The sequence below is a fragment of the Elephantulus edwardii genome, unplaced genomic scaffold, assembly GCF_000299155.1.
Source record: "Elephantulus edwardii isolate Elephantulus edwardi_28Jun2011 unplaced genomic scaffold, EleEdw1.0 scaffold00005, whole genome shotgun sequence".
In the NCBI taxonomy this organism is placed as follows: domain Eukaryota; kingdom Metazoa; phylum Chordata; class Mammalia; order Macroscelidea; family Macroscelididae; genus Elephantulus; species Elephantulus edwardii.
The window spans coordinates 29,645,382-29,670,611 of record NW_006399755.1 but is presented as its reverse complement, the minus strand read 5'-3'; the positions used below and the strand labels follow the sequence as shown (position 1 = coordinate 29,670,611).

At 34.7% G+C, this 25,230-nt stretch overlaps 1 protein-coding gene across 1 annotated transcript in view; it reads right to left on the bottom strand.

Moving 5' to 3' along the window:
• Window positions 1-25,230, bottom strand: part of DOCK7 (dedicator of cytokinesis 7) — a 246,399-nt gene that overhangs the window by 61,671 nt on the left and 159,498 nt on the right. Inside the window, exons 21-28 of the mRNA XM_006879772.1 lie at window positions 22,753-22,917; window positions 21,245-21,396; window positions 17,095-17,187; window positions 14,815-14,910; window positions 11,166-11,306; window positions 9,755-9,868; window positions 4,551-4,721; window positions 2,579-2,718 (exon numbers count right to left, since the gene is read on the bottom strand). Coding sequence (XP_006879834.1) covers window positions 2,579-2,718; window positions 4,551-4,721; window positions 9,755-9,868; window positions 11,166-11,306; window positions 14,815-14,910; window positions 17,095-17,187; window positions 21,245-21,396; window positions 22,753-22,917 — 1,072 coding nt within the window. The remainder of the gene's footprint in view (window positions 1-2,578; window positions 2,719-4,550; window positions 4,722-9,754; window positions 9,869-11,165; window positions 11,307-14,814; window positions 14,911-17,094; window positions 17,188-21,244; window positions 21,397-22,752; window positions 22,918-25,230) is intronic.

Here is a 25,230-nt window from a genome sequence, read left to right as displayed (position 1 = left end):
AGCCTCAATCCATATTGCAGGCTGCAGTCCTTGACACTCTGCAGCAGGCGCTTCAGGTCCTCCTCAGTTTCAGCAAGCAGGGTTGTGTCATCCGCATAACGCAGATTGTTGATAAATCGTCCACCAATCCTGACCCCACATTTCTCCTCATAGAGCCCAGCCTCCCGGATAATCTGTTCTGCATATAGGTTGAAGAGGTATGGAGATAGGATGCATCCCTGGCGTACGCCCTTCCCAATTTTGAACCATGCAGTGTTCCCTTGCTCTGTTCTGACGACTGCCTCCTGGTCCAAGTATAAGTTTCGCATTAGAACGATCAAGTGTTCTGGGATTCCCATTCTTCTCAGAGTCAGCCACAGTTTGTTATGATCTACACAGTCAAATGCCTTTGCATAGTCAATGAAACACAGATAGACATTCCTCTGGTATTCCCTGCTTTCAGCCAAGATCCATCTAACATCAGCTACAATATCTCTAGTACCACGATCCCTTCTGAAACCAGCCTGGACTTCTGGTAGTTCTCTGTTGATGTGCTGTTCCAGTCGCTTTTAGATAATTTTCAGTAAAATCTTGCTTGCATGTGAAATCAGTGAAATTGTTCTGTAGTTTCCACATTCGGTTGGGTCGCCTTTCTTTGGGATAAGAACAAATATCGATCTCTTCCAGTCAGTTGGCCAAGTGGTCGTTCTCCAGATTTCTTGGCACAAGTTGGTGAGCACGTCCAGGGCAGCATCTGTTAACTGAAATATATCAATTGGTATACCATCTATTCCTGGAGCCTTATTTTTGGCCATGTCCTTCAAAGCAGCCTGAACTTCTTCTTTCATCACCATAGGCTCTTGCTCATATGTTGTTTCATGAAATTCTTCTGTGTCTTCCAATTCCTTTCGATACAGTGACTCAGTATATTCCTTCCATCTTTTTTTAATACTTCCGGGATCATTTAACGTTCTGCCGAAAGCATCCTTGATTATAGCAACTCGAGGTTTGAATTTGTTCTTCAGTTCCTTGAGCTTAAGATATGCTGAGTGAGTTCGGCCCTTTTGATTTTCCGACTCCAACTCCTTGCACATTTCATTGTAATATTTTGCTTTGTCATCCCGTGCTGCCTTTTGAAATCTTCTATTCAACTCTTTAGTATCTTGAATTCTTCCCTGTGCTTTGGCTTCTTTGCGCTCCAGTGCAATTTTCAGAGTTCCTTCTGACATCCATTTTGGTCTTTTCTTCCTCTTCTGTCTTTGCAATGACCGTTTGCACTCTTCCTGGATGATACCCTTGATATCCTCCCACAACTCATCTGGCCTTCGTTCATTAGTGTTCAAAGCCTCAAATCTGTTCCTGAGATGGTTCTGAAATTCAGGTGGGATAGACTCAAGGTCATGATTTTTCCTTTCACAATTTATTGAACACTGACCATATCCCAAACATTTCCTTAAGAACTTAGTAAATCTCATTCACTCATTTAACAAATGCATCAGAACATTCCTGAAAAATCTGCGCTGTGATACCTCCTTTTTTGTTTTAATGGAACTCTGATATGAAGTTAAACTGTTTCTTAAAAACTTAAAACAGTATTAAGAGAATAAATGGGGGGTGCTTATTATTCAACTGAGTTATGATTACAGACCTTTTTTTTAAAGAGACTTCTTTAAACAACTATTAAGAAAGACATACCCCTGTACAACCAATTTTGAAAATGGACTTATTAAGTTTACCCTTCTCAAGCCTTCGACCCTATGGAAATGCATTATTCAGGCTATAGGACCTTTATAGACATTACCCTGCATACCAATATGGAGGTACTACTCATAACAGCCAAAAGGTAGAAACCACCTAAAAGTTCCATCAATAGATGAATGGATAAACTCTGGTAGAATGATCATAAAAAGAAAGTGTGAATGGTTATATGACATGAAAAATGTAATCAGTATCACTTGTTAGAATTCTTGATTTGGCAAATGTTTCATTGTGCACAATTTTAGCACAATTAGGGAAAAAAATAACTATAGCCCATAGGAAAGCTAGACCACAACACGTCAATTTCTGTAAATTCTAATTTCTAGACAATATACCTTTTTTGACTGTGTTAATTTCCAAAAATTCTCTTACAAGTATACCGATCTTTAGAAGTTTTTAAAATATAAGTATATATAGGACATATTTTGAAATAAAATCCATCATATTTGATTGGCAAGTGATAAATTCTCCTCATAAAGAATCAAGCAGGTAAGACTGCTTCCTCAACTGAAAATCATCTACTGTATATAAACAAATATAAAGATATTTCTTACCTACTAATAAGCATAATTATTTTTAGGTACTGTTAAGAAGAAAATGGTGCTAAATAAACAATGATATCCCTCTCATTTAAAGACAGAATGCAAATGCACAGATAAGAGAATTTCTTAAAACTATGTCTTCCCTAAAATGAAGAGATATAACATGTTCCAGATTTAGTGAATCAAGAAGTAGAAATAGAGGGAAAAATATTCTTTTGGTCCTTAGGAGGCATAATTAGCACAACTACATTGTTCAAAATCAAAGTGACATTCTAAAAGGCAAAAACTTATCTACTCACCCTTCAGCATCAGGGTCTAAAATAACAGCAAGTTCAGTTAAAACAAGTCCTGCCAAATAATGCTGCTGGCGGAAAGGTACAGACAATTCAAACATATTTGCAATCTTCTGGTCTTGTACATTTGTGGAAAATCCAGAACTCTGTTGTAGAAGAGGGATTGAAATAACCCTGTAATACCTATGCAACAAATTATCTTATAGTTAAAAAGCTTCACAACAGATGAAGTGTGAGTATTTTTGAAAAGAAAAACCTTTTTGAATGGCAGTTTCTTTAATACTGCTATCATGAATATTGGTAAAAGTAATCACTCCTACTGTTGGCACAGGAAAGTAGGATGGAATAAATTTTTAATTAATTAAATTTCCTTTTTCTCACAATGAATATTTTCCACCTAATTTGTCCTTTATTTAGTCACTTAATGAGTGGCATTCACTTCCTAAACAACATGCCTTTGGAAACTATGAATTTTGATAAATGTCGATAGTTATAGAAAGGCCTTAAAAAAAAAGAAAGAAAGGCTTTCAGGCATTTTGTTCATAGGGTTGCTATGAGTTGTGCTTAACCCGATGGCAATCAATAACAACAACAACGTTTAAACACCGTACACTGAAGAAGGAAAAAAAGGAAACTGAGTCAAAATTATAAACTTTTATGCTCAATGCAGAGTACAAGAGAAATATTTATAGTAAAAATTACTGGCTTCCAGAGAATACCAGTAAAACTACTTTTTAAAAAAAAATATACTATCTCTGGAAGATTGTAATCATCTTGAAATTTTCTGAGTTTTTGTAAGCTGTTTAATATTGCAAAAATAGCACCTCCCAAGACATACTTCAAAATTAAGTGTCTCCTCAATCTCATCCTCTTCTAGTCTATATCCAGGAACTATTCTTATGGGACTTCTATAAAAAGAAAGAATGGCATTTTCTTGATCTTTCGAAAAACGATTAGTTTCTTGAAGTTAAGTGCCACGTGATGAGAACCTATAAATGTAGATCTAATTTCCTTTAAAGGAGTACTGATGGCACAAGTGTTAACTACTTGACAGTCACTGAAAGACCAGTTGTCTGAATCCACCAGTGGCTCCACAGCAGAAAAGAACTGGTGCACAGATCTCATAAATTACAGCCTAGAAGATCCAATGGGCTTCTCTATACAGTGAGTCATGATAGAGTTAGAATTAACTTGACAGCACACAACAACAACAGCAAAGTTTCCTTTTAGGTTTCTGGGCATAAAGTTTTGGCAGAGCTTTGATAGGTCTGACTTACAGGTTGACTTTTCTCTCTCTGCTCAATTTTGGTTTGTCCTTCTTTCTTTCAAAGATACTGATGCTTGAAAATTTTGCCCTCTAACCTCCAGTACAGAGTCAGCTTCCAGAGATCCCAACTTGTGAAAGCATCTAAATAAATGAGCTGGTGACTTCAAACATGTCTGAATTTGTGGAAGGCCACAAAACATAGCAATTGTTTTATCCTAGAGACCACAACACTTGATCTCTGGAATAAAAGCACCATGAGCCTGGATTCAAAGCCTAGTTTTGTCACTTTTCTACTACGTCACCTTGGGTAATATCCTGATATTCCTATATTTCAGGTTTTCCTCTGTAAAATGAAGATAACAGTGGACTTAAGGAGCCACTGTGGTGATACAGTGATTAAAGAGCTTGGTGGCTGCCATATTAGTCTGTGATTGAAACTCAAGAGCTATTCTTTATGAAAAAGATGTTAGAAACATGATCTTTAAGGTTGCTATGAGTTGGAATTGACTTGACTGACAGCAATGGGTTTGGTTAAACCAAACTTAAGCAAGGATTAAATGAGTGCATACTGAGGAAGGACTTTGAACTGAGTGTATTATCTGGCTATTATTCTTTAAGTCTTAATTATGTCTTTCTAGAGTTAATTTTTTCTCAGAAATATGGACTTAAAATATATCATTATTTTCACATACAAATAAGCTGTTTGCATACCTGAGACGTTGCAGACGAAACAGAAGGTGATGGAGATGCAGGGGGAGTAAGTAAACTGCAGGGCAAGTTTAAGGTAACATAATGTTCATGGCTACAGATGATTCTCAGAAAATCCAACCTCAAGGATAGCAAGACACTTGGATTTGGTAATGAATAAAGCTTTGAAGATATCTAGTAAGAATTTCATAAATAAAAGAATATCAAATAAACATAAATTCTCTAATATTAACACTAAAACAAAGTAGTAAAGAATTTTAAAAACTTATTCAAGTTGGATTTTTTAAAAATTTATTTTATAGATTATACTTTGGACATTTTACAAGGAGGAACGAGTTCTTGGAGAAAGACATCATGTTTGGGAGGGTTGAGGGACAGTGCAAGAGAGGAAGACACCTTGATGAAATGGATTGTTCTCAGTGACCGGGGCAATGGGGGTAGATGTGAGAGAGACAGACAATAAAGTTAGCACAGGATAGAGCAGGGTTTAGGGCTTTTGTACATAGGATCGCTATGAGCCGCAAGTGACTCAATGGCACCTAACAACAAACAACAACAACACAATACTATCAATTTTTTTCCAGGCACTGCTACAATGAGGAAATTCAGAAATCACAAGATTTACTGTTAAAGTCTATTTGACTTACCTAAAAACTATATTCTTATATTTCCAGTATTCCATTAATATTTTCATTTTTCAAAGACTATTTATAAACACCATACATAACACATAGAAAGAAACATTGAGTCCACAAAATAAGTTCATACCACCTATAAAACGAAATCACCAGCATTTTCATAAAACTGTCTTTTTCCTATATTTTCAACTGTCTCTTTTCACAATTATACTGTAAGTTAGTTCATGAGGCATACTATGTATGGACTTAAAAGCGTTATTATTTCTAGGGTTTAACACATGGAGCTCTTGTGGCTTAGTAGTAAGGAACTGTTCTGCCATCGCCAACATATGCGGTTTCAATTCAAGAGCTATGCTGTGGGAGAAAGAAGGGCAATCTCCCCCACGTGACTTAACTGCCTCTGAAAACCTGCTATAGGTCAGTTCCAACTCAAAGGTATACAACAGCAGTAACAGGATCAAATATAATGTTTGGCAAATCTAGAAGGTCACTGTCTAAAAAAAACACAAGACAGGTTTGGGTAGCATGAGATTTTGGGAGAAAGGTGAGAATAGTATTTAGTGTTGCAAATATTTCTAAGCTGATCATGGACTCAGCATATTTTCTTATCTCTTCTATGAAAAGAACCAAACATTATCCTGTGTTTACTCTGGAATAGAACTCAGAGATCTTTATTTCTAAAGATTCCAAAGTAATTATAAGAAGAATATATAACTTCCTGCCCACGTGGCCCATCAGAACCAATTACAAAAGCTTTCCAAAAGGAAGCTGCTGTTGTTAGGTGCTACCGACTCACAGCGACCCTAGATACAACAGAATGAAGCCCTGCTACTCCTGTACCATCCTCACAAATTCTGTTGTGCTTAAGCCCACTGTTCCAGTTCCTGTGACAATTCATTTCATTGAGGGTTTTCCTCTGTTTTGCTGGCTCTATTTTTTCCAACTGTTTTCTTTCTTATTCATTATACACTTTCACATGCCTACAAAATAACTGAAAATACCAGAGCTTGAGTCAGGCATTGCTGTTGTTGTCAGGTGGCTGTTGAGTTGCTTGTGACTCAAAACAACCTATGTACAACAGCTCTGAACCCTGCTCTATCCTGAGCCAACCTTATTGTCTCTAACACTCCTACCCTCATTAACGCAGTCAATGAAGTCAATCCATCTCGTCGAGGACCTTCCTCTCTTCACTTTCCCAATCAAGATGTCCTCTCCAAGGACTGGTCTCTCCTTGTAACATGTCCAAAGTATGTCAGATGAAGCTTCAGAATCCTTGCCTCCAAGGAGCAGCCTGGTTTCACCTTCTCTAGGTTGAACTTGTTTGTCCTCCTAGCAGTCCACGGTATATTCAATACTCTTCTCCAGCACCACAGCTCAAAGGCATCAATTCTCCTTCTATCATCCCTAGTCACTGGCCAGCTTTCCGATGCATAGCAGGTAATTGCAAAGACCTTGGCATGGATCAGATGCACCTTAGTTTCCAGACTGACATTGTTGTTCTTCAGTACTTTGGAGAGGTCTCTGACACCAGATTTTCACAATACAATTCGTCTTCTAATTTACTTTCTGCTGGTACCAAGAGTGTTGATTGTGGAGCCAAGCAAACTGAAAGTGTCAACAATCTCAATCTTTTTACTGTCTATCATGATGTTGCCAATTGCCCAGTGGTGAGAATCTTTGTTTTCCTGATGTTGCGCTTCAATCCATACTAAAGGTTGCAGTCCTTGACCTTCTGCATCAGGTGCTTCAGATCCTCCTCAGTTTCAGCAAGCAGGGTATACCACAGCTTTAAAGTTATGTCCCAGTTCTTTAGCACTTTAAAGAGGTCTGTGGCAACATGTCATTTGATTTGCTGGCTGTTGCTTCTATGCATGGTGACTGTGGATCCAACAAGTAAAAGAAAATCATTGACAATTTCAATCTTTTTTCCATTTATTATGATGTTACTTAATGACAGTTGTGAGCATGTTATGTTTATGTTCAGGTATAATCCTCAAGACTATACTGAAAGCTATAGTCTTTGATCTTTAGTAAGTGTTTCAAAGCTTCTTCACTTTCAGTAAGAAGGTTCTGTCATTTTCATAACACAGGTTGCTGATGAGTCTTTCTCTAATCTGTATACCACATTCTTACTCATATAGTCCAGCTTCTTTGAAGTATTTGTCAGGAAACAGACTGAATAGGTTTGAGGAAAGAAACCAACTCTGATGTACTCCTTGCCTGATTTGCAACCATGTAGCAGCATTTTGGAATGACTGCTTCTTTATCCATGTACAATAAAATGTTCTGGACTATCTACTCTTGTCAATGTTATTATCTTGCTTGTAATCCACCCATGAGACTGCATCTACATAGTTAATAAAACACAAGCTAACGTTCTCTGCTTTCTGTCAAAATTCATTTGATATCAATAATCCGAATTTAGCTTCAATTTTTGGTAGTCTTCTGCTGATGTGTTTTAGTCATTTTTTTAATAACCTTCAGAAAGATTTTACTAGCAGCTAGCTAGCATTAATGACATTGTTCAATAATTTCTACATTCTATTGGATCACTCATTTTTTGAATCGGAACAAGTATGGATCCCTTTCCAGTCAGTTGACCAGGTAGCTGTCTTCTAAATTTCTTGGCACAGACTGAATAAGCATGTTCAGAACAGAATCTGTTTTTTGAAACATATCAATTAATGTTCTGTCCATTCCTGCAGTCTTACATTTGACCAATGCATTCAGGGTAGCTTGGGCTTCTTCCTTCATACCACTGGTCATTACTATGCTTAAATCTCAGTACTATACTGAAATGGTTCAGTGTTGACCACTTCTATTTGGTACACTGACTCTATTGATGATTTCTGTGTCATTTGGTAATTTTCCCCATACAGCCTTTTTTTACAGGATTGCAAATGGAGGGCTAAATTTGTTCTTCAGTTTTTTGAGCTTATAAATGCCAAGTATGTTCTTCCCTTTTTGTTATCTAACTTCAGGTGTTTGCACATTTTGTTATACTTTGTCTTCTCAAGCTGCCCTTTGAAATCTGTTCAGCTCTCTTATTTTCTCATTTTCCCCTTTTGATTTGGTTTCTCTATGTTCTAGAGCAAGTTTCAGAGTCTTTAAACATCCATTTTCATCTTTTCTTCTCCTCTTTTCAGTGACCTATTGCTTGTGTTCCTCCCAAAACAGGTACTGAAATTCTAAACCCAGTACATGTGGATGTTATCCTGCCTAGAAAGAATTTTTATACCTTTATATTTATAAGGTCATTCCAGAATATGTGGGTCTCTAATGTAGTCAACCTGTATTATAAAAAGAGTTGAATCGAGACAAAAGTAATGTCAAAGAATGCCAAGGAACCCCTAGGCTACAGACAACAAACTTCCTCCTAGTTCTATAACCTGAATTCGGACATCAAGTCTCCAAAGCTGTGAGAATAAGACTTTTTTTTTTCACTACTATTTTTTATTATTATTAATTTTAATGAAAATTGACAGAGATTTTGGATTTCCATTCATTCATTGTTGCACTTTTATAAAACTACTCACTTGTGGTTTGTTGTATGTGTGTGTGTTTTGTTTTGTTTTGTTTTTTGTCATAACTGCCTTGGGTAAGCAGGACAAATGGTTTCAATGACAAAGTGCCAGGATTCATTGGGTTTAATAAAAGCTGACTGGCATCTGCATTCTACATTTACTTATGATTTCTAAAATCTTCAACGTTAACAGTAGTTAAGAAACCACAAGTAAATGTGGTTGTGTCAATAATTACTTAAAAACTTCAGTAAGTTATTCATTCCATGATTCCATGTAAGTGTTACAATGGCATGGCATTTTCACACTTATGTTATTGACTTCTAATTCTTCATGAGAATGAAAAAGTGGCCATGATACGGTTAATACAACTCACGAAAAAGCTATATTCCTATCAATTTACTATACTCTTCAAATGGTAATAAAATGAATGCAGTTTCTATTTTCCCAACTATTAAAAATATGCAGAGGCAGACTCAGGAATGAAGTGGGTCCAGGAAGATAAGTAACAGTAAACTGTTTTAGCAGTTGTGACCCCTGGAGCGGCTGGGGGTTGACTGCTAAGAAACCAAATGAGGGAACAAAAGCTAACCCCATGATCTTTTTCTCAGTATACTTAACTAACCAGTCATACTGCATATAAATACTAACCAACAGAAAAAAGATCCCAAAAAACACCTCCTAAGCCTATATAAAGAGAGTTGCTCTCTAGTCTCTCCCAAGTTATATAGTATTTCACAAAATAAACAACTTTTAAATTAAAAAAAAAAAGGAGAGAACATTTTGCCTTTAGGGAGCCTGACAGTTGTGAGGCTGTGGTCTCTTGCAGTGCTCCCCTTGCCTAACAATGCCTTTCTTGCTTCACAAAAGAGCCTATAGCGTTGTTCCTTCGTTGTTCACTGGACAGAGGGTCGGATTCCTGCAACAATGCTACATTAATTTTTTTTTAAGTATATACTTGTGTTTTTGAAATCCTCTTAGCTCCAGATCTATTAAAGAAAACAAACCCAACAGTATATAAATTATGTGATTACTAAACATGCATTACCTGTTTATAATAGGACTTTACGAGTGTAAAGACAAATCCTCTGTCCATAACAGACAACAGATCATTAAGAAAGAATGCCAGACTTGTATTGAGTCTCTCAACCATTTCTATGTCCTAAGAAACAGAATGAAAACAAAAATAAATAAAAATATGATGTTTTAATTATAGCTTCAGAGATTTGATTTTTTTATGGTGCTGTGGTATTAAGGATTAACTGCTCAAAATGGAATCCCTAGCCACTGACTAACTTTGCCTTATGGATGGGCGGAATATGTGAATAGGGTTTGTTACCCTATCCACAAGGAGCTTGTTTAGTCTGACTATTAAATTGAGCAGAGCTAGCCACAAAATTGGAGAACCTCACCACCAGCAAAGAAGAAATAAGAGAATGCAACTCATTCTTGGATGCTAGAGATTCTTGTGCCAGTCAGACCAGAGCCTATGGAAGCAGCAGTAACAGTAGCCACAACAGAGAATTAAAGTGAGACAGAGTGGACCTTAGGACTGCTACCCTACAAGGAACTAGAGCTAAGAGCCTTTGACAAAGTTTGTTGGATGACTAATGGGAAGAACTGTAACTGGAAGTTTGGGCCTAAGTCTGTGAGGCTCACCGCTGAGGTGCCCACAAGCACATTTTGGAAGCGACCTTGTCTGAGTGATTATATTCTGCTACTAACCTTTTGACTTCCCTAATATGGTTCTTTGTGGTCTGTGAGCTATCACAATGGATTCTGAACCCAGGAAAGTAGTAAAAATGGTGTTGGAATGAAGAGAAAAGGTGTAGCAGTGTGGGGAATATGTCTGACCTTATGAGAACTGGTTTTGTTTTGCTGATAGGAACAGTTCCCTTTGCAAAGTTGGTTAAGGTCCACCCTTGGTCTTTTGACAAGTGTTAAGGGTTTATTGTTCAAAATGGCTTTTTAAGCCATTGATTAACTTCTTTTATTTTGTGATAAAGCATTTATCAAATTAAGAAAACAGGACTAGGATGGGATATAGGCTCTCCCATACTAGAGGTCTACATAAGCTCATAGAAGATTAATGCTCATGTTTTTGGGATGCTCACCCTCCTGGGACAGCATCCAGCTGGGCTGCAACTGGCAGTCTACAAGATTCTGACTCATCTCTCACCAACATATGCAACACTAGCCTGAATTTCTCTCCGCTGCGTGAGTCATTATCCTGAGAGAGTTTTAAGTTTCCGTGAGACCTTCCAGGGAATCACAAAACGCAAGGGACAGAGAGGAGTGGAGGAAATGAACGAAGGATGAACAGCTGATGTCAGAACTCATGGAATGCTACAGCAGATCAAACATTTGGGACATGGTTGACATTCACCTTTAAGTAACTCGTCTACCACTAATCTTAGCAGAACAGATTATAAATATAATTATTTAAAAGTTATCATTACCTTCTGAAATCGTGAAACTATATCACTAGCAATTGTGCTGACAAGAGCAGAAATATCATCCATGAAACGTTCTGGAAAACGATTTTTCCTTGGAGCATCAAGTTTGTCATTAAAATATAAATGGTGTACCATGCTCTTTACCTGAAAAAAAATATTTTATATATATATATATGCAACAACTGTTAATTTCTTAAGAACTTAATTAGCAGTTACTTCAGTTTTTAATAGTCAGGGACTTCTCCAAATTATTGAGGAGTAATGATGTCAGTTTGAGGACAAAGGTGTGCCTCATTCAGGCCATGGTCTTTCCAATCACTTCCAATGAATTTGAGAGCTGGACAATGAATAAGGATGACCGAAGAAGAATGACTGTCTTTGAAATGTGGTGTTGCAGAAGAGTGCTGAATATCTAAAGGGACTGCCAAAAGAATAATTAGGTATTTTGTTTCTCTATATTGATGACATTGCAGCCAGAGAAACTTGAGGCAAAGACTTTGAAGCTTCTCATATACTTTGGGCATGTTTCTAGGAGAAGTTTTTCCTTGAGAAGGACATCATGCTTGGTAGAGTGGAGGGGAAGTGAAAGAGAGGAAGATCCTCAACCCTCTGGGTTGACACAATGACTGAGGAAATTGGCTTGACTGTGTCAGAGATTGTGAGAGTGGCACAGGATAGGACAGTGTTCAGATCAGTTGTTCATAGGGTCACGATGAGTCATACTTGACTCAGTGCACCCAAAAGCAACAACAACATAATTCTAAACATTAACGTTCTTTTTCCTTATGCCTTACCATTTAAGAGATAGCTGAAATGACTTTAGACTTGTAAATATTTTAAAAAATGCAACTCAAACTTAATGCTTTCAAGTTGATACTGATTCATAGCTGACTCTTCTGTAGGCTTTTGTTGTCGTTAAGTGTCCTCAGGCTAAGATTAATAGCACAAGAGATCTGAACCCTGTCATATCCTGAGCAATTCTCATCATCACCAACATATTTGAGCCTATTGCCACAGACACTGTATCAAGCATCTCATTAAGGGTTCCCTTCTCCTTCGCCGATCCTTCCATCTTTCCAGTCACAATTCCCTTTCAAGGAATAGCCTCTTGTCACAACATGTTCAAAGTATATGAGACGAAGCTTCACAATCCATGCCTTCAAGGTGCATTCTAGATGCATTCTTTCGCCAAGACATATCGTGTTTGTTCTTTTGGTAGTCTATGGGATATTCCACACTCTTCAATACCAAATGCATCAATTCTTCTTTTGTCATCCTATTCATTGTCAGTTCTCATAACAAGGGATTATAAAACTGTAGCTTGAGGAGACTGTCCATATTTTTTTTACCCACAGAGCCACTGGTGGATTCAAATCATGTATACTTTAAAATTCAAAAGAAAGGTGAAATAAACTCAAACCTGCATATAATTGCTTAAAACTTCTTCTTAAAGGCTCTATGCCTCCACCTCATTTTTCAAATTTTATTTTATTAATTTTAATGAACATTTACAGATATTTTGGATTTCCATTCATTCATTGTTGCACTTTTTTCTCTACCCACCCCCCCGCCCCAGTTCAACTCCTCTCTTCGAAAAGCAAAAGATAAACTTCTTTGTTGGTATACAATACCCCTCCCCCGGATCCCTACCCCCACCCTGCCCCAATGCACTCCACTATGCAACCTTAACTCTGGATTCCTGTGATAATCATAATACCCTATCATATATCACTTTTAACTGTTCTTTCCCTCATCTATTTCAATGCAGTATACATAATCTATCCAGTTTTTCTCAATCTTACCCCAACCCTGAAGTCAGTCCCATTCTACAACAGTGGCACTATGCAGTATTTATCCTTTTGTGACTGAGATATTTTACTCAGCATAATGTCCTCCAGAGTAACCCACTTTGAATAATATTGCATGAGTTCCTTATTTTTCAATGCAGCATAGTATTCCATTGTGTGAATATACCACAGTTTCTCTACCCATTCATTTGTTGATGGGTACTTAGGTTGTTTCCAACTCCTTGCTATTGTGAACAAATCTGCAATAAACATGGGTGTGCATATACCTGCTTGGATGGAGATTATGGTCTCTTTATGCACCTCAATTTTTAAATCAACTAAATCACTGTATCACTTTTATAAAATTTTGCTATCAATAAAGGGGGGGGGAATTTGCATATGTTAAAAAGAAAAAGTTTCATTCTCTAAATTTTTTGTGCAAATTTTCAAAATGCAAGAGTATTGCCATCTTCTACTCGCAAAATGTGAGCTCTGAAAGATCAGAAACCTGTGTTTACTGTGGTCTCTTCAGCATATAGTGGGCGTACGAGAAATATTTGATGGGTAAATATTAGTAATCAATATTGGTTAAAAAATAACAGTGATTTACATGTAAAAAAAGGCTTCTAGAGGTGGGTTATTACCACAACACTGTGATAAAGGTAATGGGGACTTTGAAATTTCAGGGAGCCTACAGTATTTAAATAAAAGAGCCACATCTTAAATTGGCCTTATACTATATTTAGGAAATGTGGACAGGCTTATAAACTATTAAGAAATAAGTCAATCAAAATTTTGATCTTATATTAAAAGCATATGCAATGTAAATTTAATGTTTCTCTTCCATTATAAAAATGAGCTTTCTCTCACTTTTCTGAAGTCTCTAGTTTGTTTATTTTTGTAGATTAATAAATCAGTAGGGAGCTCTGGTGGCGTATTCTGTTGTGCTACTAACTATAGGGAGCCACGCAGAAATCTCTCTGGCATTCCGATCCACCATGGCTCCCAGGGAGGGAGAATGATGGGTAGTCTCCTATATGATTTACAGCCTCTCGAAAACCCATGGAAGATCAGCTGTGAGTTGGTTCCTACTCAAAGCAGTAAGAGTTCTGAGTTTGAATAAATTACTAGCGAAAAATGTCCTAGTCCCACAATATTAAAAACACTGAATGCTGAGAATAATCCTATAAATTCTAGAGATTCTCTTTGTTTTTTCTCTCTTCCGTCCCTTTTCCTCTTTTCTTTACTTTTTCCCCCCCCTTTGCCTATTTTTTTTTTTGAGGCGGGTAAAGACTCCAGTGATATAAGCATTCTAGAGAAGGCAGGACTAAGAGTAAAGTCTTTACAGTCAAAATATCTGCGTTTGAATTTTGTCACCTTTAAATACTGTGTATATTTAGGCAAGTTATTCAACACTTCTGTGCCTAGGCTAACAGCTGTACTAACACACTGTGAATTCCTTATTGCAATTTATATATATGTATGAAATGCATTCATTCTTAATATCATTTATTGAATTAGGCAAAAAGTATTTTCTTTTGTCTTTTGTTGTTGGTTCTAGCTGGTTTATCCCCATGAGCTTTAACAGTTAGTCAATCTATAAAGCTATTCTTCCTATAGCTGATGTAAAATCCACAGTACCACCATTATGTACATGTATGTTCAGACAAGAAAAAATATGCTACATTACTTTTGCCACCCTCTCTGGTGAAATGTGTTACTTCAAACTTTATAATGGCATGTTAAAGGCTTTGTTTGCAATGTTTATTTATAGGTATAAAACATGTACTTTTGTTCCCTAGGTACAAAAAGACAAACAACAGAAAAGGATTCATAGGATTAATGAATGTGTTTAGTTTGCTCACCATTAATTCAAAAAAGAACCAGGCCTGTTGTAACGCTGCCTCTCGAACACTGCCACTGCAAACAACCCACTGCAGAGCCAGCTCCTCATGGAAAAGCTACCAGAAGTAAGCTTAGAGTTACTAGCAAGAACAATGAGACTGATAAAATAAATTAGGTAACAGTGCAAATACAAATGAAGATACAATGATAATAAGCAAAACAAGGCATGTGAACCATTCAATGATGCAGTGACGACACCCATTAACGAAACGACTATTCATGTATGTAAGACAGAGTGGTATGTTGAACAGCTGAAAAAATTACATGTTATCTTTGAGTAAAATGTAATTTTGAAAGGACAAGTGAGAAACTAGCCTCCTAAATTGTACCTGCAAACAGAAACAAGAACAAAACCATAGTTACAAATAATATCTTGGTTTTGCTTTAAGCATGTATGTTAACATATGTAAATATATTCATCACATTTTGCTGGTACAATTAGGAAATACCTTTAAAATTTCAATTTTTATGTCATTAATTCTCATATTTTCAGGTATTTAAAGACATTTTTCAAAAACAAAAAAAGAAGAAAATTCCTGCCTTGCAATGGATATGCATACAAAGCATTTGCAAATTAGTGTATATTATATGAGAAAAGACTAACAAAACTGTGCATAAGGGAAGCAAATCAACATATCTTACTAAGAGTGATAATTTTTCTAACTCATCTTCCTTTCCCTGGAGATTTAAAACACAAAACAGAAGCAGTTACAGAAATAGTATAAGAGTTGATACATTTTTTTGGTATTAAAATTTGATATTTAAATTTGAATTCACTAAACTCTAAAAATAAGTCAATCCTGTAAAATAAATATTACTAGGTAAAAGCCTACACTGGAAAAGTTATGTCCAAAAAGGCATCAGTGCTGGCTTAGATGTGTCTTCCCCCAAAGACAATGCATTTATTTTAATATCTCAGATTATTTATATAAAGAAAATTTACATCTATGTAATTGTTTGAGTTACTTTCCCCCTATACGAACTGTCTTCATATGAATCTACCTTTTTAGTTGGTAAACGTCCCGTTAATGTTTGTAAGAAACTTGACGTCTCTGTGTGCGAAGACATACGATTACAACTTCGATCCATAGCCTATGAAGTGAAGATGAATGAATGACGAGATAACATTAAATTTTGCTGTTAATAATTTTGCAGCTCGAGGATTATGCACATGTTTAAAGACAAAGCTTTATCAAGGTTTCAACAACCGTCTATTTTATTGCTCATTTCATATTCAACTTAAGCTGCTTTAATGACAATGCATTAGAGGTATAAAAGTGGCTTATAGACAATTTTAGTCTTTCTAAAGATTAATCTAATGACTATATAACATTCAGAGTGCTGCAAAGAATGAAATATTTATCTGTGATCTATAAACATGCACATATCTAGTGAGAAAATATGAAAAGTAAAAACATACTTCTCAACTGCTTTTAGATGAAAAAAGAAATCAAAAGTTTTATCTTAATACAAGAAATAAAAAGTATGAAATTACAAATTTTTTTACTATTATATAAAAATTTAAGTGTACCATTGTCACATCAAATGCACATAATCTATAATTTTAACTAAGTTTTCTTTTCCAAGAACAAGAATATTTTTCTCCAAAGTTGCTGCACAGATGAGAAGTATATTTTGAGCCACCATGCAGTTTTAGGTATCAAGCAACTAGAGTTTTAAGCAACCAAAAATCTAACTGAAACAAATATTAACAGATTTCATACTTTGCAACACACTTCAGATTAAAGTTAATTTGGTTCTGGCAGTTAACATATCATAGCATGGAGGTAATTTTAATATACTGTTCACATTTAATTTCTGCTTATTATCCTTCTACTCAGTGATTATGGAAAAACATGACTGGATACTAAATGCTAAATGAAAATGATACAACAGCTACATTTAAAACCAAAAGCAAATGAAAAACTTCCCACTAAATATGTGCTACTGCTAAAGTAGAAACTGTTACAAGCACCATCAATTGTATAAACACCAGGCATTGAAATACTGATAGAGGATATTAGGAAGGAAGGAGGAGGAGAGAGTAAATAGAAAGGTAAAGCAGAATTGCATAATTGATGGTATTCATGCATAGTAGTTGGAAATGTGCTAAGTAAACAAAAATACACACTTTTTAATGATTCAAAAAGCAAGCCACTGAAATCATAGTATGTACTAAAGGTAATGTTCTAAAGGGAAACATCAGCAGCCAATAAAGAAGCCTCTAACGTAAACACCACCTGTGTTGATTCTGCACTTGGACTGGGGTTGGATCCCCATGGGGCAGCTTTTGGACCACCAGTGTTAACCCAGGAATTGGAGCGATCTAAACCCTAAGCATATAATAGAAAGCAGTTGAAAGGAAAGAAATATTACATGTTGCATGCCATAAATTATTTTTAAAGAAATCTAGATTTTTCCAATGCAGACATGTTTTAAATTAGTACTGTTAAAGCAATCAAAATTTGTAGGCACAAAAAGAGCATTAGTTCACCCAAATGATCTCATTACATAATTTTCTGTAAATCACCAAAAACAGCAAGTATAACATTTGAAAGCAATTTCTCCTTATGCAATGGGTTCACCTTGAGATATCATCAATTAAAATTACTGTGACACCATGCCCACCTCCTGTTCCTTTTAAAGATGGCAGAAGGTAAAAACAGAACTATTTCTATAATATAAATGGCATTTGAAGAAGAAACTGAAGGAAGAAAAACCACGTTCCACCCTTCCTGAAAGAATTTAATTTTATTGTATTTCTTGCCTTTTCTTTCATTTTCTTTGGGGATAAGCATCATGTAGTATTATTTATCAAGCAACCAGAATTAAGAAAATAAACTAATTAAATAATTGTTAAAAATCCTATTTAGCAAAATAGTTCCAATTAAAATTAAGTAAAAATTTAAGAAGGAAAAATTATTCATAATACTTATTCCTTCCATTTTATCATGCTTGTGATAGATAAATGTAATGAATTACTATTTTATATAAAAAATAAGAAAAAATACTGTGCTAGAGATATCTATAGAAATATAGCTTCATTACTGACATCATTAATTCAAGATAGTATTTGATAGTAAGATAACATTGAGTATGGTTCTAAACAAGAAAACAAGAAAAGGAGGCACAGGTCAAAGAAAAGAAACAGTAATATCAATGGTAATCTACTCTGTCTGCAGCAACAAATACCCAAGGCCTTATATCAAAACTATTTAATCAGAATCTCTGGGAGTAAGTCTGGGCATCAGTACTTTTTTATATATTTCAAGAGAAGATGAAACAGTGTAGAAAAGAAGAAAGAAGGAAAAGATAGAGAAAGAGGAAACAAACTGCAATTCTCAAGAGTCTTGGTTTGGAAGGAATAGTTCCTCTCTATTTTCAAAAATATACAGAAAAATAAAAGTATAAAATAATCACCTATATTTTTCTCCTGATTTTTAATGATGATTGTGTGTGGTATTAAAGTTAAGATCTTAGCTTTGAAGCTATAAAATGCAAGATAAAGCACTTGATCTCTTTTTTTTTTTTCAGTTTTAATCTATAAAATGAGAATGATAAGATTTCCCTCACACAGTAAGAGTCACATAATTAAAGTACATTAGTAAACACAGAGTTTGGAATAAACTCTCCAAATATTTTTTAAAAAATTGTACATATGAAAAATACTTCCCAGGAAAACACATTCAAAAATATTCAAAATAAAATTATTTGTTACCAATATTTGTAAAATTTGTAAAACGAAATCCAAAGTCAATGTTTTACAGATAAGTAAATTTTTTACCAGACTCCAAAATTATATCTCTTTAATATGGGAAATTCTTTTTGCCATTTTAAATTTTAACAATTATTACTTACATTACAAAAATAACAAACCATATGCACCTGATCTCTACAAAATTACAATTATCTTTCTTTGTAAATATATTTAAATAAAAAGAATATAAATAATTTTTCTGTACACTATCATTACTTTCTAACTCATTTAATAATTTAGCATGTTATTAAGTTATGCATATTATGAGTATCTGCTAATTAGCAATGTAAGAGTAAATAATAAATGTGTTTTAATTGTTCTTTATATCTACAATACTTGGGGCTTAATGGCAAAAAGCTGTGTTGCAATCCCAAAGGCATGTGGTGTGAATCCACCAGCAGCTCTGAAGAGGATGGCGATTAACTGCCTCTAAAACTCACTGGAGCATCGGCGATGGGTCGGTTCCCACTCGATGGTACCCAACAATAATGCTGAGTGGTTAAAATTACATCAAGTCAAAACTTAAGCATTTAAAAGAAACATGTGACCTGTTGTTTTGTTCCTATATACAGGAATACATATAATTCCTGTAATTCATCTTTACATAAAGAAAACAAAAAATCTTCACAAGTAAACCAATAGGCAATATTATGATAAGTGGGTAAGATTGTTGTTGTTGTTGTTGATTGCCATTAAGTGGAGCACGACTCAAAACTCCTCTATGAACAAAAGACATGAAGCCCTTCTATAACTACTGTCATTTCTCAAAGTTCATAGTTTCCAGAGGCATGTGGTTTAGGAAGTGGATACCATTCCTGCTTCTAACAACAAAATCCTCACAAGTGAACCAAGAGACAACATTATGATAAGTCGATAAAAGATTAAAGTCATCAAAGATTTCAATCTACTTGGATCCACACTTACAACCCATGAAAGTAGGAATGAGGAAATTAAATGAACATATTGCATTAAGTAAATTTGCTCTCAAGGACCTTTTTAAAATGTTAAAGAGCAACAATATTCCTTTTAAAACTGTGGTGTGCTTGATTCAGGCAATGATATTTTTAATTGTTTCATATGCATGTGGAAAGTTCACCTGTACCAATAGGTATAAAGGAATAGAATTAAAATGTGGGTTGTACTTTTTTTAAAAAAACAACAGAAGAGTCAACTCACAGCTGTGGGGTCGGCACTGAGTGGGCCTGCACTGAGTTTCTGAGACTGAAAACTGCACAGGAAGAGGTTGCCATCTTCTCCTTTAGAGATGCTCGTGGATTCAAACTGCCAGAGAAGTGTGGTCTTTGACTTAATGGTACAACTCCTTATTAGTTAGACCACCAAAGCTCCTGGACTGTAGTTACTAGTAGGTAGTTTTATGTAAATATGGTGGAGGAAGCTTATGGAAGTTTTCTGCTGGTGCCTCAATTTTCTCAATAAAGTAGGAGATAGAGTGAGAAAGACGATGGAACAGATAGCAAGGAGAAAAAGAAAGATAGGCTTTGATTTCATAATAACGACATCTATCTTCTTTACAACAATAGTAGACATGTTTGAAAACGTTTGGTCAAAGAATTAACGTGACATGATTTCCTAGCTTGTATTCCTATGTCTTCCTCCAACCTAAATTTTGTATTTCCTATTAAGAAATAAAAGAATTCTTGTTAAGTACATATTTGGGATAATTAAAACATATGCTCTGAATAAAATAAGGACACATTTTTTACTACCTGGCCTCTCTCTCTGTTTGGGATAATTATTTAAAAATTAGCTGCCACTGAGTTTATTCCAACTCATGACACCTCTATGTATATGTGAGAGTAAAAGGGTGCTCACTAGGGCTTTCAAGGGTGGTTTTTCAGAAGTATATTGCCAGACCTTTCTTCCAAGGTTATCCATGGGTGGAACACAATTACCAAAGTTTAAGATAAAACTTTAAAATGCATCCAAGCATGTTAATAATTTGTACCACTTACAGACTTCAGTAAAATCAGAACTATGCTTTTCTAACCTTAGCATAATTTGAGTTTTCTATCTAAAATATAATTATATTGTCATTTAAAGTTTAGCAATATTCTTGATTGTCTTTGGAGATAATGGGAGCACAATTTAAATCAGAGATTTGCTCTTCACTGTAGCCACAGAATTGTCTTTTTAATTCTACAGAAAATATTATGTATTTCTAGTCAATTTTTACATAATTATCAGATTAAAGAAAGCTAGCAATATGTGCTTGATGTTGTTGCTATTCCATATCATCAAGTAGGAAACAACCCATTAATGACCCTCTAGTGGGTTTTCAGAGGCAGCAAATCACATCAGAGGAGACTGCTGGTGGATTCGAACAGTGAGCCTTTGGGATGGCAACATGACTCCTTACCACTAAGCCACCAGAGCTCCTTTATATGTTCTTTGTGATCCTGTAAAATTCTAAAATTTGACAGAAATGTTTAAGCAGAGTAACTAAACTAGGGACACAGTACAATGAGTGCTTAATAATAGAAAAGAAATGCGTAATTTCTCAATTACTACTATTTAAGATACATTTTAAATTTAAGATAAATTAAAACAGCTGCACATTTCTATTTTTTTTAGAAATGGAAAACCACATTTTTCTATCAATATCTTCTACTTACCTTACTGCCGATGATTGATCGTACTTCATCATCTGGTGATGTGGGGGTCCCAGATATATCTGGATTGCTGTTACTAAGGCTTCGTGAGCGATTTAAATTAAGGCTTGCAGGTCTCACAGCAGATCTAGCCATTGTAGCATAATGTACTGATCCTCCCAAACCCCCAGGACCTAGTTGTTCATATGCAGTATCACAGAATTTAAAAAACAAACAAAAATATTAGGAAAACATATTTTAAAACTCTACCACTTTACAAAATGTTGCAGAGGTTAAAAACTGCCTGTGTGTAAGTGAAACATACTATGAATTTTTTTAAAAAAGCCCAAAAATTCCCACAAAATGCTGAATTTTATAGCAACTGACAAAAATCATGATCATACAGTCTTTCACATTAGCATGTAAAGATGAAGTTTTGCATAAACTGAAGGATTCTAATAGTGTATTGAATAAAATAGTAAATGGAGGATTTACTAGATATAATTAATCACCTGTACATTTAGAACCTTAAAACTATAATTTTAATAATCAAGATAGGGAATGATGAACCAGAATATCAGAGTCAAATAACTGTCCTTTTACAATTAAGCAAAGAAAGAAAGTTGATAAAACATTGATTACTATGCTTTCATTTACATAATATCATAATTATCTGTCACTGTTATTAACATTATTGGTGGTGTTGTGTACTGTCGAGTCAGAAATAACCCATAGCTGATTTTCCAGTAGATTTTCAGAGGCAGTTATAAACAAAGGAGGAAACTGCTCATCTTTCTCCTGCGGAGCAGCTGGTGGATTTGAAACACGTGCCTTTGGGATTGCAGCACAGTTTCTCACCACTAGGCCACCAACAACAGGCTACTTAACATTATCATAGTGATGAATGCCAGTTTATACTAACAAATACGTGAACAGGTTGAAATTCATGTATAATATTATCATTAGCTAACTAACTGAACTAAAGAGCATTCAAAACTAAGATATATTTCACTCCCAACTACCACTATCAGCAATGTCATATAAAATGTGAATAACTAGTCTGTGTTTTATTGCCCAAAAGGGCTCTTTTGTAGAACTGATCATAAAGGTATAAATTCTTTTTAGAAAAATTCCTTCTGTTACTGGGTTTCACACAATTATAAAGGGATTTGCCAAGAAACCCTACTTCTGCTTCTGTATCCAAAAGTATACCAAATGACAAGGTTCCATTTATCTTAATAAGATATGGTGACATGTCCTCAGAAACATAAGAATTAATTTTCAAAGTTTGTATTTAAGAATTAATTCAACAAAAATGTCTACTTAAATGTAAAGGAAACTATATAATCATGTCTAGAAACTGAATCTATTTATCCTTTTACTTCTAACACTCAGCACAGTACCTGGTATTTATCAGGCAGTGAGTTAATGCTATTAAATGAATGTGTCATGCTATAAACTAAGATATTATCTTAATCCTGTCAGGTACACACAAGTGCAAGACAATTTAATGGGGAAAAAAAATAAAATACCTGGTGATGGTGAATTAGGATAAGTATTTGGTAGGCGAAAAACATAGTAGATATATGACGCAAGTAGGCTGTTCCTGCCATGCTGGTCGTGACTTCCTTCTAAGTTTTTATGAAGTCGATTTACAATTGATGCCATGGCTTCAAAAGATGCTTGACCTAGATTAACTTTTAGAAGGAGGAAAATATTTTTGCTTTAAGTTTATTATACTTTAAGTATATACTATATACTTTATTTTAATGTTTTAAAATCTCTAGTTATTTTAAGTATGATAATTATACACAGTATAATTCATGATACAGAAGAAACTTATTCCGGTATTAACAGCACTGACTAGGAGTTAAAGTAAAAACATTTTAAACAAAATGAAGAGAAAAATTAATTTATCATAAAAATTGTATGGATCTAGTTACTAAAAACAAAATCACTGCTCAACAGACACTTATCATTTTGTAATAACAACAGAGCCATGATAAGAAAATAAGAAAAAGAAATTGTATAGAATTTATAAAAGAATTGATTTTGTATCAATTATAAAAAGCAGCTTATTTTAATTGTGACAATAAAAAGCAAAAATTGAACACATATTTAGTTTCTAAAAAGCAATAAAAAGAGATTATAAAAATAGTAACTTAAGGGATTAAATGATAAGGAATTTGATTGAAATGAGTGATTTTCTAAAAAGATTAGATAGAAAAGACAAATTAGAAACCAAGCTGAAGTAAGACTATAAAGGACCTTAAATATAAAGCTAATCAATACCTGTACAGTCATTTAAATCAGTATATACCAAGAATTTTACAAAAACTTTAGAATTCTGGTAGCACAATGAATAAATGGGTTAACAGAACAGCAATTTATATTGAGTAACAGAGCCTCACACTTGATAATGAATTTAATCAAGACAGGAAATTATGAACCAATAATGAAGTCAATTAAGCTTGCCTGAAAGTGTAATAATAAGATAAAGTGGACATTTAGGAAGATTAATTTCTCTATACTGAACTAGAGAAGAAAGAGACTAGAGACAGAGAAACCTGGATATAGCTTTGCAATCCTACCTGTATTCTTGGTTACTTTTCATATTTCTCATAGTTGTTGTTGATTGCCTTCGACTCAAGCATGACTCATAGCGACCCTATGAACAAAAGGCCTGAAGCCAAGTGACCCTACTACTTTTTTCTTGGTAAATCTGGCCTTTCCCTCCACAGAAGAAACTTACGAAGCATGAAAGTTCCTCAATTTTTAATTATAAATTTATAAATAACTAAAACTACTTTAATCTCCTTTCCCAAGAAAGAAGTGTCCCTCTTCTATTTAAAGATGATCTATCTATAACTATCTTATAGATTTGCTTTAGTAATTACCTCTCTTCCTACTCTATATCATATACTTTTCAAGTTCCAACCATTTCTCCTAAGCATATAAACATATGCTCAAATCTCTCCATCCTATGCCCTTCCCTTGTCTGTTTCCTCTTCTAACTCAATTTCTTCAAATTGGCATTTGCTGCTTGTATTCTTTTTAGTGTCAACTATTTCCTTCTTATATTTAATGTATACAAGAAATGGTGGCAATAATAACCTATCACACAGGGAAGTTAGAAAGATGTCATGCAGTAAGATAAGCAAAATAGCACTATAATATACAGTAAGTGTGGTCCAAGTGTTTTCTATAATTGTTACTATTTCATATATAATATTAACAATTATTTCTGAAAAACCATCCATGATTTCTGTAACACTATTTGCATCTCTATAGCATCTTTTAACCCATCCTCCCTTAATCCTTCAGTACTTTTTTTCCATATGACTTTATTTTTTGTGGATTCTACAAATATAGATTTAGCAGATTCTACAAGATTGCTTATTTATCTCCTTATCTAGAGAGTTTCCCATTATGATCCCATATCCAGGTATCATGCAACTAGGTCATGTTACTATCCTAATTAAGACCAGACCCTTCATAAGCTATTGATTCCCTACAGGGTGATAGTCCAAATTCCTGACAGTGGCATGGAAAATACTTAATCTCCCTCTCTAGTATCATCTCAAGTCACCAGCCACCAACATGCCATTATTTCTAATTCTCTTCAAGTAGCCCGACTTATTATCCATGTACTATGAAAATATTGTTTAATTTCCTAGAAAGTCTTTAACCTTCTCTTACTCAATGGTCAATCCAAAAATTATCTCCACTTATGAGTCTCCAATTTAAAGCCAAAGTAAGACAAAACCACCACATAAAAACTCTCAAATAGTGGAATATATTTCTCCTTTGTACCACCAGTCAGCACAAAATTTCTCTAACATGTAAGCTGATGGAGAAATTTGCAGAAATCTTATAGAACTTTGTAGAACTTGGATGAAAACTAGGAGTAAAAGTAGAGAAGTAAACCTTAGAAGAAAGGGATATTGAGATCTTGGGTAAAACAAAGAAACAAGTGCTGTATTAAATAGAGGACAGCAGATAGTGTACAT